Raw genomic sequence first — 16215 nt, 5'->3', positions numbered from 1 at the left:
TTAAAACGGGTGAGCGCGGTGATTTATCTTGCTGTAAACCTGATTTCATTATTATAGCTAATAAACTGGGGGTCTGCGCGGTGTTCTTTAGATTGCGTAATTAGGCTACATTGTGAAATTCTCTGATGACACCGCCATCCTTGGTTTATTACATAGAAATCAAAACATCACTTTACCACTCCGAAATCGAAGAGTTTGTGGATCCAAAGCCCGCGGGACAAATCTTATACTATCTTATTTTAGTTGGCAGTAACACCAGACTAGGAAAGAGACCTTCCAACTCACTTTCTTTTATTATTTCTGCTGGGTGAAACTGCTATACACTTGAAAGATATAAGTATCAACAACCTGGTTAAGATATGTAGGCTGTTTGTATGATTCTTAGTACTTGTAGTTGTTTATGTTTAGTAGTGCCGAATTATATTGTTGATAGCAGATTAACCAGATTAACTGGCTAGTATGTTGCCAAACACCAACGCCCAGACAAACGTGAATATGAGCCTACTCGCGGGGGGCACTGTTGCAGCAAATGTTTGCAGTCAAAATAATATCTAGCTACTACCTACTTTTAATGCAAAAATATTAAACACCATGCTTTTAAACTGTAATCCACAAATCCTGTTGTTTTTTTCAAACACAAAAAACACAACCAAATCAATTTCAGCTTTGGTCCAGCTCAAGTCAAAGCAGAGGAACAGGTTGGACACTGAGCATGATCTGAGAGAGTAGCTCTGTCTACCATCACCCCAGACTTTGAAACTCTTATCAGGGGTAGGCCTAAAAGCACATCCCCAACTATCTCATTAGCTTCCCCAAATGTCTGTTAAGTGAAAACAGCCTGTTTAGTAGGCGTACTTGGAGAGATTATCATGTGTGTAAACAGTTATGTTCATTTTATTCATGTTCACCAGGATCAGCAGCATGCAGCTGTGATGTTCATACCCGTCAGTTTATTAACATTAACCACTTACCAGGATCAGTTTGCTGTTGCTTGTGATGATTTCACAATACTAAGACAAGGCTTCTTATCTGTGTATCTGTGCTGGCTGCTGAACTGGTATCTCTCACAAAAGCATGTAAATTAGGCAAGGAAAAAAAATGTTACTGTATATACTGATTCACGTTATGCATCTGGGTTTCTACTTGAGTTTGGTGGTATATGGGCACTGAAGAACTTTCTGACGGCCTCTGGAGCAAAGATAGCAAACCGGATACAAGTTTCCACGCAATTTCTGATAGAGCTCATCCATACGCTTCCAGCTATACTTGCAGCCTAGGCCACAGCTCTCTTTTCCAAGGAGGAGATAACAACACTTGTGTCAGTGGCATTTGCTTCCACACTCCCCTCATCTGCAAGGCCACGGAAAGGACTGTTGGGATTTTTCAAGAACTTCTGCAAACAATGTAGTTTGCGTGCTCAAACGAAAGAACTGAAACTAGATAAGCTGTACTTATTATAGCATGGAAGCTTATCTCTGCTTCTACAACAGGGAGATCTTTATTGACAGATAATTGTCAAAGCCAGCCAGTTCTAACCTCCACCTTCAGGAAATGTTGGTTTCTTCTTGAAACTGGAATTAGTTATATAAAAATGGAGATTTCAACTATCAGGCCTCAATATTATTATCAATATAGACTTTAAGATTTTCACTCACTGATTTCACTTGAATGGCATAGATTGTAGTCAAACTTAAGGGACTATGTGCGGCACATAGCCATGCAGGGTCTCTGACCGCCAATATTGTGTCCTGTGTCTTCTGGTTTACCTCTTCCGAGACAAATTCTGCTGGAGGTGAGTCCCATAGATCCCCTGCTCAGATTATGGTTTCAGTGAACTTTAAATTGCCCAGATCATGTTTGTGGTGAGGAGGAACGGTAATATTCTTAGAAGCAATATAATATTGTTTCCAATTCACTGTTTCTTTTGTCCTGATGTCTTAGGGGTCCTTCTTGGTGCAAGCTGAAGTGGATCTGTCCCTCTTCATTGGTCAGAAGAGACTGATCCTGATTCTATAAGCCTTGCATTTTTTGGTCAGCATCTCCCTGCTGCATCCAAGGGGAGGGCCATGGTGGATGAGCTGAGAGAACACCTTGTCAGACGAGCCCAGACAGGCACTGAACAGGGTGGAAAGTCGAGCCCAGATGGCAGCTGATTGGCTATGGACGAGCTTAAGCAGGAGAGGACTAGCACTGGCCTAGAGAGCTGCACATGGCTGGTTAAAAACATTCTCAGGTATGTTCAGCAGGTTCTCAGAATTGAACACAGTCATTGTCCAAAGTAAATATTTTATGGGTGGTGTACTTGTTTAATTTCTGGGCTTTAGGAACAATTGCCTTTACAAGGAGGTGTTCTATAATAAAAAATAAAACAAGGGAGCATCATACACTTCTTTAGTCTACTTTTTATTTTGCTAAAGTTTCAACATAAAAGTCTTCTGAAATGGGTTCTTGAACTTTGCAAGTTGAACACTAGATGGCAGTATTGTACTTAATAAGGGAGAAGACAACTCGTTGCAGTCCATGTACAGTCAATTCTTTCCCTTGCATTTAGTTTACAACATAATCATTTGCTCAGTTTTTCCAATTTCCAAAATTCTTTCTGATGTAAAGTATGTAGCTTTTGGGGCTGCTCCAGGACCAACTGAGGTCGGCAGTTCCATAGGGTGATGCACAGTTCCCACCTACGTCACCCAGAGTATGGGAGAGTTCAGTTGGACGGGGATCCACGTCGCCCTGCTCTTGAGCGACACCCTCTGGCCAATTAGGTTGCGCGTAAGACTGCATGTCAAGTTGCATGTGAAAGGTCTTCCTCCAATGCTGCTCTGTGCGAGCTTAGCTGCGGTCTGCGTCACAAAAATAAGTAGGCTAACTGTTGGACACCACGTTTTTCAGAAGGGAACTGGTATAGCCATGTTTCTCCCCTGAAACACATCGTGTACTAGTTCTCACAAATTGGCAGGGTGGTTCCCTCATGGAACACAGCTGTAGATGCAGATGGTTTAACATTTCAGATATATCCATTGTCTAACCTGTTTATTCCTGGTGACGGTCGTGGGGGCACTGGAGACTATCCTTGCATGCATTGGCATGGATAGGGGCAGGAAAACACCCATCGCATGATACACATACTCGTATTCACAGGCAATTTAAACTCTCCAATTAACCTAACCTGAATGTTTTTGGACTGTGGTAGGAAACTGAGTTACGCGGAGAAAACCCACACAGACACGTGGAGAACATGGAAACGCCACACAGAAAGGCCAAGATTCGCACCCAGGCAACAGTGCTATCCAGACTGGGGTGAAAACTGAGATCTTGTGGCCAGAAGTGTGTCCATCGTAATAATAATGTACTTGACTGCTCATTAAATGGATACAGTGCTTCACTAATTAACTGATTGTACATCTTCACAGTTTGTGCCTGCAAAAGACAAAATTCAAATCCTTCTGCAGATGGCAGTAGAAAAACCTGCTTTCTGGATTAAAGATGGAATAGATTACATGGGCTTAATATAATCGTGGTTGTTTCTTTGGTTATTTAATAGTAAAGTTATTAATTGCTGGACAGGATCTTTAAAGCATTACATTCAAATTGCCCAGCCACCAGTACCTTCAGCCTGCAGTGTCTGTGGATTGGAGGAGAAAAAGAATTTATTTCTTACAGAATCTGAATCCATTAATTTGCCCTACTTAACGTGCCTTAAGGGGAGACAACATGGAGCCCAGATTAAAAACAATTTAAAAATGGAAATCTGCTGGCTACTTGAATTTCTCAAAATTTGGACTCAATCAGTGCAAACACTTTGTCAGTTGAAAGCTCAAATCAGTTTTCTTGAAGAAACACAGTTGATACAAATAGTCGACTTTTCTGTAACGATTCATTAATTTGGCCTAAGGTCACTTGCATTTTAAATCAATATTTCTCATTCCTGTAGGTGAAACCAGGTTTATTAGTTAAAATGGTCAGATGCACAGCATTCTGCTTATTTGTTTATTATGTTAGCAAGGCGGTTAACACAATGAAGTACTTTAGTCCCACAAGCCTAATAGAGGGGAGAGAAGGCCAACTGAGTGCCTTGTGCTAATAAGCCCCAAGCATGGCAGAACCGGAAGTGTAGTGTTAGATTTAATATGCATTACTAAATGCATCATCTCAATGTTGATGAGAGAAATACCTTTAACATTTAACCATAACGACTGTAGAGTTGATATTGATTAAGTACACCTAGTGGTTGAAGCTTCAGATCAGGCAGTGTGATTGGACAGTACCGGCGACATTTTCCAACTTCAGTTCTTAACAGGAACCTTTGGCTGTTCTCAGTCAATAAATCAATGAAATTGATCAGAAATGTTCTTGCACAGGTCATTTAACATAATTAAAGCAGGAAGTTCTTTTTTAGTTTTCAAGTTTGTTTCAAAATCATTTCCATGTGTGTACCATGCAGTTCTTGGTTCCTTTTGCTCTAAATGGAGTGGAGAATTTAAAGTTCATTGTACTTCCCAACACAATGAGAGTATGTGTTGAAAGATAGAATAAATGGAGTGCACTCTTTTCATGTTTGCAGGCATTATTATCAGTTTTTATTTGACTTGTCTCATCCTCAGTAATACAAACAGTTTCCAGGTGAGGTGTGTCCGTGTATATATGTGCTTGTGCGTTTGTGTGTGTGTGTGTGTGTGTGTGTGTACGTGTGCATACGTGTGTATGTGTACAATTGTGTCTGTGTGTGCTGTGCTGGTATGTGCATATGTGTGTGTGTGTGTGTGTGTGTGTGTGTGTGCATATGAAGTTAGAATTCCCATGAAACTAAAGCTACAAAGATGTCCTTTGGACTGAACTGAAGGAGTGTGACTGCACTGACATGAAGAGTACAAATAAAAGAGGCTTTGAGTCAGTTTGAAGTCAGAGAGTGCAGACAGGGCTATATACGACTGGCTTTGTGCGTTCTTCTGCGTATGTCAGAGATCTGATGACTTTCACTCACCCTCTATGAGTCAGCAAGCAGCCAGCATGCCTGAAATGTCTGGAAATATGACAGCCAAATAGGATTCCTGCAGACCATATTCCTTTTAGCCTGGTCAGCTGCTGCCTCTCTGATGAGCGTTTGAATGCTTTGTGACTAAGAGGGGAGGGGCTTAGGGGTGTAGTGGGTGGAGCAGATAGAGTGATTGATGGCAGTTGATTCAAAAGCTTGGCTGTGCGTAGAGGCTGTTTGTGTCAGCAGACAGGGCTTCCAAATACCATTAGAAACTAAAACATGAATGATCAGTACAACTGTGAAAAATGCTGGATCCCTCATCAAGAATTTGCTGCAGAACTCTCCGTCTCCATTTTAGGATTGGATCAATTTCAGCATTAAACAACAAATTTATTTCCACGAGCTAAAGTTAAATTGTGCTAAGGGCATTCTTGGTATTCATGTCAGAATGTACTCTGATGCCTGGAGCAGTTTCGAGGAGACAACAAGCATGCTTCCTGTATATGGGAATCAAACCCTGGTCTTCTGCACCTCAAGGCAGTGACATCACCACCTGTTCACATGGCTAGGCCACTGGGCAAACCAGAAGTGTTTGCTGCAATGTTCTTCAAATCTGCATACTCACACTTTCCCTTTTCATGTGGCCTTGGATTAAAACCTAGCCCCTAGCTGGACGACCAGCGAGCAGATTAGGTGCAAGCAGCAACTGTCTGTAAGCGGCACCATTTAATACATTTATAGTTTAGTGGTTATAGTGGTTTGGTGGGACCTTGAAGTAATTCTGCAATTTCTCGCTCCTTGCAATGTCATCCGGCAGACCTGTCAATCATGGATTAAAAAAAAGAAGATCTGAAAAGCATCATTGGTTTTTCTGTCAAAATTGTCTAAGCAGGGAGCTATGGCGATGGCGGTGGGTGGTTTAGTACACAACCAGCATCCTCATTAAAGCCCCTCCTGCCCGTGACAGACAGCCCCGGCCAACAAGGTGACAGGGCGCACATCTGCATTCGCTCCAGACCGACCCGAATCCTGCTGGGACGCCCCGGACAGGCTGGCTGCCTGATTAAAGACTTCCCTTCCCGCCACGAACGCCACTTCGGGCCGGGCTTCGGCTTCGTCTGGGCCTGACGGGTAATCGGCGGAGACGCCGCGCTGCGACAGATCCGCCAGGTCTCCGTAAAGATCTGGGGACGGCCCTCGACCGAGAGCGGCCGGCGAAACCAGAGACGTCTCAGATCGGATCCGCGATCGACGCGCGCCGAGCCCTCCCGTGCAAAACGACGGGAACTTCACCAGAAAAGAAGCCTTTAATGATCTCCCAGCGGTCTGAGGCTGCAGATGTCCTGTGAGGAGGGATGCTCTAGAGTCACAGGAGACGCCTACCCATGATGCAATATGAGATCTTAATGGATGCCTTTTACTTTAGTGCTTTCAGTGTTCCTTTTTTGGGGGGTGGGTCATTTGTTTTTCCAATTTCTTTTGTGCCATATCAGGAAGAGCCAACTGAATCTCTGGAGTTATTGTTACTGTGGTACCCATAGGGAGGTGCATTGCACAAATGACACCTGATGTTAGCTATGCTAAGTAATGCTACATGTCGTATCTGACCCCTTTAGATTTTACGTCATTTAGTGCATACGATCCAGCCAAATTTATATTTCGCAGCCAGCATACTCCCACCTTAATACAGCTAATACAATTGGGATTAAATGACAGCATCTTGCTTTTCACTTGCAAAACATTTCTTTGATTGCTCTAGATACGCAGTAGGCGTAAAGAAATAAGCAATAAGGATATAATTTAGCATCTTCCTCTGCAGAATTATCAAAGAAACACAAAAGACACAGAGGGACACAGGGACGTACCTAAGACTGGGTGCAGCACTGACCTTTGACATTGCCTCTAGTCATTTTTTCCTATTTGCAAATCTTTGTTAATATTTAATGTTCATTGTCTGGAGGGTTTTTGCTTTTTTATTAAGCAAGCGTGACTAACATTTGTTCACAGTTGTTTAAAAAAAAAAACGTCCGCTGATCGGTGCTCTCTGGTGAGCTGACTCAGTGTGTCTTTTGTTCATTTGTTTTTTTTTTCTGGACACTTTCACACCGAAGGGAAAGAGAGAGGCAGACGAAGTGCTTCTAAACGCTGCAGCACGTACGTCTCAGTCTCGCACAAGTGTCTGTCTACATTTTACCTGTCAAGGAAATTGCTAATTAAAAAAGGAGTCCATCTTGCTAACCCGTTTGCCAAAATACAATATGCACCCCTAAGAGGCCAAAACACTAAAACAAATTTTGCGCTGTGAATTATTTAGCAGCCTTTCAATCACCCCAATAAGATTTACACTTCCACTCAGTGAATAATTAATGGATATAGGATCTAATTGTGAATCCAGCCTTCTTCTGCCATTAATGCAAAGCCAGTTATTCGGCTGTTTGATGCATATTTCCTGGGTGTCCAGGGATTAATCCAGAGTGCTTAACAGGATATTTCATGATCGCTCTCTGCTGCTGTCATGGTAACAGATACCCAGAGAATACGCCAAGGCTACCAGCCCCTGGTTGGAGTGGTATTGCTGTTATCAGTCAGGGTGGGGGATATTGTTTTCTAGTTGTTCCATTGAGACACATAGTCAGTCTCAGGGATTTACCATCCAGACAGCATTGAATAGAGCCATTGGTGATCATAGGTAGAAGGTGGTGTTTACTGGGGTGGAAAAGGAGACAGGGGAGGAGAACTATGAGAACACTGTGAGCAAGTTCTTCATCACCCAGAGACCCACGTTTCTCCTGAAAGGTTGCCAGGCCCTCATCACCTTTGAGTGAGAGGAAGGTAGAGGCCGCAGTATCTTTTTATTTTACCCGTTTGCTGGTTTGCCTGTTTGTTGTATGCTCCTGATCCTGGATCAGCCTTTCCGATCCTATGTCTGGTACTGATCCTCAAACTACTCACTATGTTAAAAACTAAGCAGTCAGCAGTTAATTAAGTAAGCAATTAATTAAAAATATTTTTTTAAACTGCTTAATATGGGTTGCTGTTTTCCAGTGGCTGAAAAAAAATTCTCAAAAACCTGACTGCCCAGTGATGTTTGGCACCAAGAAGATAAAGGTGACACCCCGGCCTGTGACCCTGGAGCCCTCTTGAGGTTAGGAGCCAAATCTGCAATTTGTACAGAGGTTGGGAAATAGATTGGAAGGATTTTTGTTGAGATCTCAACTAGCAGTTGACTTTTCATTAAATAAAGCTTGGGTCCCATGTTCTCCTCTGTCTGCTGTCCTCAAGCAACAGCTAAAATGTATCACAAGTAAAACAAAGTTGCGTGGGATTAATGACAGTAGAACCGCTGGTCTTTAAAAAGCTATTGGTCACTTTCTGATTGATGAACGGTTTCCTCATAGTGACGGTACCTTTGTTTTACCACTAGAAGGTCTGGTAAGTCATCATTCAATAAATACACAAAACTAAGTGCAGTTCCTGGGCTGTGGCCTCTCTGTTATCCAGCCTTGCTTTCCGTGCAACAAGGGTCTATTTTCGGTCCCACAGATACACATGGAGGTCTCGAAGAAGAAGATGTGTTTTTCGGAGGCTCCTCCCATCTTACCAGAAGAACACGAGGGACTGGCTGGAAGCTTGCTTTTCTAAACCTAGCAGAGGAGGGGAGGTGGTGGATCTGTCCTATGACAAGAAAAAAAGTCGCTTTTCTCAACACTGGAGGTCAGTGCGTTCTAGAACTGTTTGAGCTATTATGAAGGTTGCGTTTTTATTATAACTCACAGCAACATGTTTTCAACAATTACATTTTTAAAAATAAATCATTTAGTACGGAATTGTTATGAAAACTGAATGAAGCGTGCTTGCTGACACTGGCGTTGTTCATATTTATTTTTCAGGTGCATTGAATTTAAATTTGAATTGCTCTAATGAATAGTGAAGGGGGTACAATATTAATACTTTTAAGACTTTTTTCTTTTAGTTGCAGAGAATTTGACCATCAAGAAGAAATACTGCCTTGATGCCAATCGTAAGATTGCTGTCAGCACTTTTCCGACTATGGAATACAAGCTGAAAAAAATTCAGGTGAGGCAGTAAACCCTGGGTCTTATTCTGGCGTCCATCACAAGTACATATTTGCCTATTTAGGATTTACCTGTTGGTTGAGTCAGTACTTAACCAAAACCTGTTATGAAGGGCTTGGCCTTTTTTAAAGACTCATTTAGGTATGACCTAATGTGTGCATAATTTTACTGACTGCTAAAATATTTATATGGGAGGCCAGAAGTGGCTAGTAGCGTACCGCGTGGGGGCTTGACCACCTGTGGCTGGTTCCAGACTTTCTGTGGGGTGACCAAGCGGACGGTCCTGCTGGAGGGGATTGAGGATATCCTGGATGACGAAGACCAGCAGGACGTCCTGGAAATTCATTTCCAGAAACAAACTATCTGTGGGGGAGAGGTGGAGAGCATCAAGTACCTCTCCAAAGAGAGAGCAGCGCAAGCGTACTTCACTGAGGACACCACTTAGAAATCATTGATTGATTCTCCAGTGTTAAACCTAGGGAATAAAATGTAGGGAACGCAAATGAAACCACACATGAGTTACTCTCATCTTACCTTGTGGCATACCAGGGTTTGAGACTAATTCAAGGATAAGCCTTTATGAGTTCTGATACATACAACAGTTGATAAAATAAGGATCTTTTCGTTCTTTTGGGAGACAGATATTGTATTTGTGTTATACAGATAGTCTGGCCCTTACTGCTGCCAGTCCAGTGCTTATTCAATTGGTTTATTTACTTCCTTTTTTGTAGTCTCTCAAATGATTTTTCACAACATGTCAATTTACTCAGAAAATTTAGATGGAAGAAACAATGCTTTACAAAACAAGGTCTTTCACATACTGCGCATAAAACACCTATCTGGTATTGTTTATGGAAAACTGTTCAGTTCTACAATATATTAAAGCACATTTAGATTTACAAATATGCTGAAAATATGTTTTGCTTGTGAAAAAAGTTTAGTTTGGGAAATGCTTATTGATGCATCACAAATAATGTTACATGAAAGAAATGACTAAAAAGCGGATCCACCGGTATGTCTGTGTTGTTACGAGCGTTGTCATGCCAGCAAATGCGTTTCATAAGGATTGTAAGAAAGAGGAAGTCGACTCAATTACCCTAAAGTGCACATTGTCAGACGGGCCAACTGATGGTAAGACTCCTGACCAATCTACTGTTGTCAAGTCCGTACATGCATGGCAGAATAAGTATAAGGGCAAGTTCAAACTTGTGGCAGGTGTAGGCTACTTCTTGCTGTACATCAAAGTTCTACCATTAAAAGTATGCAGAATGATATACATGAGCCACAGATTAACTGATACGCATGCAAATGTGCAGAACCCGACAAAGCATGCGAATAAGTAAGAACTCTTGAAACTGCGCTTGATGAATCGTGTAATAAAGTAAAAAATCTAAGACACACTTAAGGAATTGCGAATGGAAACGCACGCTCAGTAGAGTTGATCTACCGCTCCCCCCGTCCTCCTCCCCCACCCAAACCATTAGAGGAAATGTAGACAAAAGATAAAGGGAGCTATCCCTGATGAACCGGCATGCAAGATTCTGAGATGTGTTTGAAAGGAATTGTGGGTTGCGAAAAGTAAACTCGATGCCAACCAAACAACAATTAGATAAAAACAGGAATAACTGTTGGGTTGGATATCCTGTCGGAGGGGGTCAGATATCATACGTTTGGGAACTTTCTGTGAGAAGTGTGAGGGCAGAGAAACTGAAGTAAGGTGAAAGCACTGGACCAGAGAAGACCAGGTAATTGTCATTATTGTGGGAAACGTTGGCATTGGAGTTAAGAGTGTAGGAAGAAACACAGAGAATGAAAAAGGTGCAAACAAGGGGGAGAGAATCAGAATCATCAGGATCAGTCTCACCCTCACTCCTTAGCAGATAAATCAGCTGAAGAGGGCTTCCGCAGGTTTTCAGCTTTCGTCAGAGAAGTATTGACCTAGAGACCATGATGGTTTATACACTGGGATGGCAGGTATGCCATTCAGCCAAGTTACGCCTTGGTGGGGAATGCTCCATACCAATAATCCCCCCATTAGGGGGAAAGGTAAATGCATAGTGTTTATCTTAATCACCTCTTTCCTATGCATAGTTTGCTTGTGATGACTGAATACAGCTCGCTTTTGAGAAATATGGAGGCACTGTGATCCTTCTGACAGACTATTTTACTGGTTTTAGGTCTGCTAAAATGGCTCAGGGGGGATAGTCTGAGGTTTGAGTTGGTCTATGCAGCGTGTGCCCGTGCTTGTCTGAGTCCTGTCTGTAATAGATTCCCGCAGCTCAATGGCGAGAATACAGTTCCGTCTCCCCGACGGCTCGTCCTTCACTAACCAGTTACCTGTGTCTGTTCCGTTGCCTGTGTCTGGTCTGTTACCTTTGTCTGTTCTGTTACCTGTGTCTGGGATGGGATTAGTGTTCTCCCCACTTATTCACACAAGAGCAGCTCTGATTAATCAGTATTCAAAGACCAACTGAATCTTCTGAATGACTCTGATCCTGTTTTCAGTGTCTTCCACAGTTCAGTTATGGAGTGATGCAATTGGCTAGATGCACAAATGTTAGCTTATGAAAGGATTGCCTAAAGTTCCCAGTACTTCACTTACTGAAGCCAGGTGTTTTATAACGAAGAAATGCCATTAACTATAGAAACTAACAAATCAATGTCTCCAGTCTTCCCAAATGCAGAATGTAGAAAGACCAGAGTAAATTATCTTCTGTGTTTTGCCAAACTCAGAGGACCTTCATTAATAGCAATTCAGTTTGAATGGATCCTGCAGTAGTGTAACTGTGTATGGAAACTGCCTTGGTTTTTGGCAGCCGGTAATCAGATTTGAACTGGCCGCTTGCAGTCTCCTTATTTTCCTTGCTGAAGTTTAATCAGAGGAGTAAACAGAGGAACTTCATACATTGTTAATCCCATACAAATAGACCAGACAGTATATCTTTCAAAATTATTTCAGTTTATTTCCACCACTTGTAAAACAAATCCAACTGAAATAGGGCTGTTCAGCAACAGATTCTCTTGGAGCAGCTGAAGTTGGAACTTTGGAAAAACCTCATGAACACTCATGTCACTCATGACAGGACACATATTCATGTGCCGATACCACTGTTTGTACATCTGAATAGCAGACATTATACATTTTTTAATAAAGATATTCCAACGTAGTCCATTTTACTTTTGCACTCTATTCCATACATTCAGTCTTTAACAATCTGAAGGGAACTGACAGCAGAAGGAGTAAGTTATACTACAATTAAAATATATTTGATACTCGGTTTTGTTTTTGGATTTAAAAGTTTTCGAAGACCCTTGATTTTACAAATATTACACATAATATGTTGTGTTCTAATCAAATTTCTTAAAATGCTAGTGATTATATTTACATGTTATAAGAAAATACAAAATATTAATTAAGGCTGTTTAAAGCACAGATTGGCTCGTTAGTGGATCCCCCCCCCCCATCCACACTACACTGTCTTGAATGTGATGAGGTATTCAGGGTAGGCCCCCGAGTCAGAGAAAATAACAAAAATGAAGGGGTTCTGGAGGTTGTTCACGGCACAGTCGTGCAGGCCCGCCTGGAGGTCGTTGGGGTCCACCGGAGACGGCTCCCTCATGCCCCGCAGTCCGAGGCAGTGCTTCCCTGTCAGTACGCGGGCTCTGTACATGTACTTGTGGCCGTTCTCATCAGGATTGGAGTACTTGTCATCGCAAGAGTAGTACGCCTCCTTGGCAAAGTAAGTTCCGCTTCCAAATGCTGTTGCTGAAAACACCCAGAAGCATTTTTGAGTGTTGAGTGTGCAATACAAATTTAAACATCCATCTTCCTCACATGCTTTTTTCCATAGTTTAAAAGCATATGTCAAGTCTGGGGTACCTGTGCTCTGTTATGTAATTTTCTCATGGTAACATTTAACATGGATGTATAAATGTAATTCAAATATTTTTTTTAATTTCAAGTACATTTGAAACGAATGTGGGAAAACCTCTGTGGAAATGTCTGTATTTAACTGTTTCAAGTTTACAGTCCTACAGACCTGTTTTACTGATAGTTATGTTCACCAAATTTATGTACTTTCCTGGGTCTATTATTAATTGAAAAATCATAAATTTATTCCAATTTTATTGGAAATGCTATTGCCTGAATATATTAATTAAATGCATGCATAACACTTTAACCTGTATACAGCAAGCATAGCAAAAAAAAAACAACATTGCCCAGAAAGTGAAATTGTTTTTCTGGTTGGTACCGTTTCTGCCACAGAAGCTGCGGTTGAAGCCGTTCTTGTTTATCTTCTGGCAGATGTCCTTGGTAGTTCCATGGTACAGGAACTGCTCGTTATTGTTTTTCGGATATTTTTTATCCAATGCCTGTTTGCTTACTGTGTACCTCCTCCACTGCTCCTGGTGCTGGATTCTCTGGATCTAAAGGGGGTATCACAGCAGATTATTATTATTATTATTAGTGTTGTTATTATTATTATTATTTTGGCAGCCACTTCCCCCTTCCTCAATAATACCTGTTCTTTTCAATAATCCACCAACTTTGGCTTCTTGGCAGATTTTGTTCTGATCCTTCTTTACAGAAATCCTTAAACGTGTAATTACTCATGAACCTTTCAAGACTTTACTTTCAGATTTCTGGTGTAGTTTGCTAGAGGTTGGAGCTGTTCTTAATTCTTTGGAAATTAGATTAGGAGACTGGGCTTGTAATTTAAAGGTTGTGTTTAATTTTCACCTAGAGTGCAGCCATTGTACTTTTGAGCAAGGTACTTACCTGAATTGCTTAAGTAAATATCCAGGTATATAAACAGATTGTATGTAAAAAGAATGTCAGCCATTAAATGGCACTAGATTACAGCACATTCTGCTGAAAGTTAATGTGATGTGATGTACCTGGACCACTTCAATCTTTTTGCAGTATTTCTGAGCAAACACCTGGCAGGATTGCACAAATTCTTTGCAAATTTTCTCATATTCATTAGATTTTTCAGAGAGCACAATGAGGTCCAGATCTTTTCCATCCATCTTGGTCCATGTAGGTGGTGTCGTAATGATAGCTGAAAAATAATTATTCATGTATGATTCATTGTATAATAATATTAATTCTGATGAGCAAATTTCGTTTTTTCAGTTTAGATTATAGAGAACACAGATTTTGTACTTTGATAATGAACACATTGATTTCTATTTAGCAGAAGTACTCATGCGACAACATGTCACTTTGTCAAATCATTAAGACAGTAAACTAGTTTGAATTGTCAGGCAGGAAGCTCATCAAGAAATTTACCAACCTGTTTCACAGTCAGACAGAGGGGTCCTCTTGATTCTGGCGATTTGTCCTCTGCTGTCCATTTGCTGCATCTTCTCAAAATCCACAATGAAGCTGTCCTTTTGGTGTTGATGGTGGTAAATGCAGAACTTGTCGTTCCTGTGGAAAGCCAGCTCCAGATTGTAGTTTATTCGCTGCTCCAGGCCTGTCCAGCTGTCCGACCCGCCCACCTCCCAGCGGACGGTCTGCCATATCCTTCTCTCCTCCCGCTCCTGGTCCTCTCTCTTCTGGGCTCTCTGCAGGGAGTCCTTGATCTGCAGGATGACTGAAAGGACATCGTCCCTCTTCCCCGACACCGTCAGCTTGTTTTGGAGCATGGCGATGCGGACCTGGTGCCTCTGGCTCGCTTCAATGATATCTTGCTTCTCCTTTTCTGTAAGGTGGTGGAGGTTCTTGTCTACCACGTCTTGGCTGGTGCACTCCTCGGAAACCAGTTCATCAAGGCACTTCTTCACCTGGGCCAGGTTTGCTGCAGAAACTCCGTAAACCTCAGCCACCATCACAGGGAAAGTAATTCTAGCACTTCCCAGGCTCAGGGTTGGAATGTTGAAGTTGGTTTGGGAAGAGCTGGAGTCTGAGGACGTGGAACTGGGTCTACTACGTGCCGACATTGCCGCTGTTACTATGGAATCAAATTAATATAATTAGACAGATGCTGTAATCCAGAGCAACTTTAAAAGGTGCTATGAAATTCAGTACAAGATGGCCTCACATACATGTCTTTAGCAAGTAAAATACTTTTGAGAAGAATTCAGCTTGTACTATTTTTTAAGGGTTAGGGAAGTAAGTAAGGATTATGGAAATTTTCATTATAAATGCATGGTAGGCAGCTGCCCAGTCCAGATGCTCTTTGAAGAAATGGATTTTTAATCTGTGGCAATTAGTCTATCACTCAATTTATTTAAAAAATCCAGATATGCTCCAGGCAATTATTATACATTAACTGCATCACACTGCCCTGTCAAACTACAACAGTGGATTGACTATGACATAGCAGTACAGTATTGTTCCCATGATTATCTCAATGCTTCCTTCTGGGCAAATGAAAGGAAGGTGGCTCATCCTCATCTTCACCTTCATCACAAGAATTATCCTGGAAGAAATGTAACACATTTATATCATTAATATCAATAATTATTGACGTATGAAAATGTTAAAACTAGAATTGTAGTTTGGACAACATTACAAATAATACAATGACATGAAGTTGGATAATGATTAATCACTATTGCCCCATCTTCATAGTAACAGTTTATTTGCTCTGGCTTAGCATGTCTGCACAGCAGCAAGCTTAGACAGCCAAGTGAATTTTCCTCTCATGCTTTACATTTTTCCGTACCAGCCCAGGTCTTGACCACTGCTTCAGCCCCTGCAGAAACTCCTGGAGGATTTTGTCCTCGTAGACTACGATGTAAATCAGCTTGAGAACAGTGGAGATTTGCTGCAATAAATGACTGTTGAACCCTTGAAGCATGGCATCAATGACGTCTGCAGCATCCAGCTGTCCACCACCTGCAATATGACATTACAGGATCAAACACAATTATTATTGTAGTTAAGTGTTTATGGTCCTGGTGTTTATGTGAATTCATTATGTGGAGGTGTACTATGATGCCAACTCATTTTGGGTGTGTGGTTAGATATCCATTGTGGTACAATTAGTGATTAGTGATTGTAAACATAGAAATCTCATTAAAAACACATTTTCAATGTACAAAAATGCCAAGTTACTCACACTTACAAAGCACTGTTTATAAGTCATTCATTGAAACTGGCTAAATCTAAGCCTGCCTTGATATGAATTGATATGAAAATGACGCCAAGTT

The 16215-nt window shown here is 41.5% G+C and overlaps 1 protein-coding gene across 3 annotated transcripts in view; it reads right to left on the bottom strand.

Annotated features, from left to right (window-relative positions):
* The window catches only part of LOC118223123, a 157899-nt gene that overhangs the window by 107464 nt on the left and 34220 nt on the right, over nucleotides 1-16215 (bottom strand). The window contains exons 32-37 of one of the 3 annotated variants that reach the window (XM_035409295.1): nucleotides 15729-15901; nucleotides 15464-15482; nucleotides 14352-15011; nucleotides 13954-14117; nucleotides 13308-13482; nucleotides 11995-12820 (exon numbers count right to left, since the gene is read on the bottom strand). The exons of 1 other annotated variant lie outside the window; for it this stretch is intronic. In XM_035409295.1, coding sequence (XP_035265186.1) covers nucleotides 12525-12820; nucleotides 13308-13482; nucleotides 13954-14117; nucleotides 14352-15011; nucleotides 15464-15482; nucleotides 15729-15901 — 1487 coding nt within the window. In that variant the 3' untranslated portion in view covers nucleotides 11995-12524. Of the gene's footprint in view, nucleotides 1-11994; nucleotides 12821-13307; nucleotides 13483-13953; nucleotides 14118-14351; nucleotides 15012-15389; nucleotides 15483-15728; nucleotides 15902-16215 lie in introns of those variants that run through there. One more of the 3 variants, XM_035409296.1, reaches the window with a different exon arrangement.

This window comes from Anguilla anguilla, chromosome 3 (assembly GCF_013347855.1).
Source record: "Anguilla anguilla isolate fAngAng1 chromosome 3, fAngAng1.pri, whole genome shotgun sequence".
In the NCBI taxonomy this organism is placed as follows: Eukaryota; Metazoa; Chordata; class Actinopteri; order Anguilliformes; family Anguillidae; genus Anguilla; species Anguilla anguilla.
The sequence above is the reverse complement of the archived record's forward strand: the minus strand, read 5'-3'. Positions and strand labels throughout refer to the sequence as shown.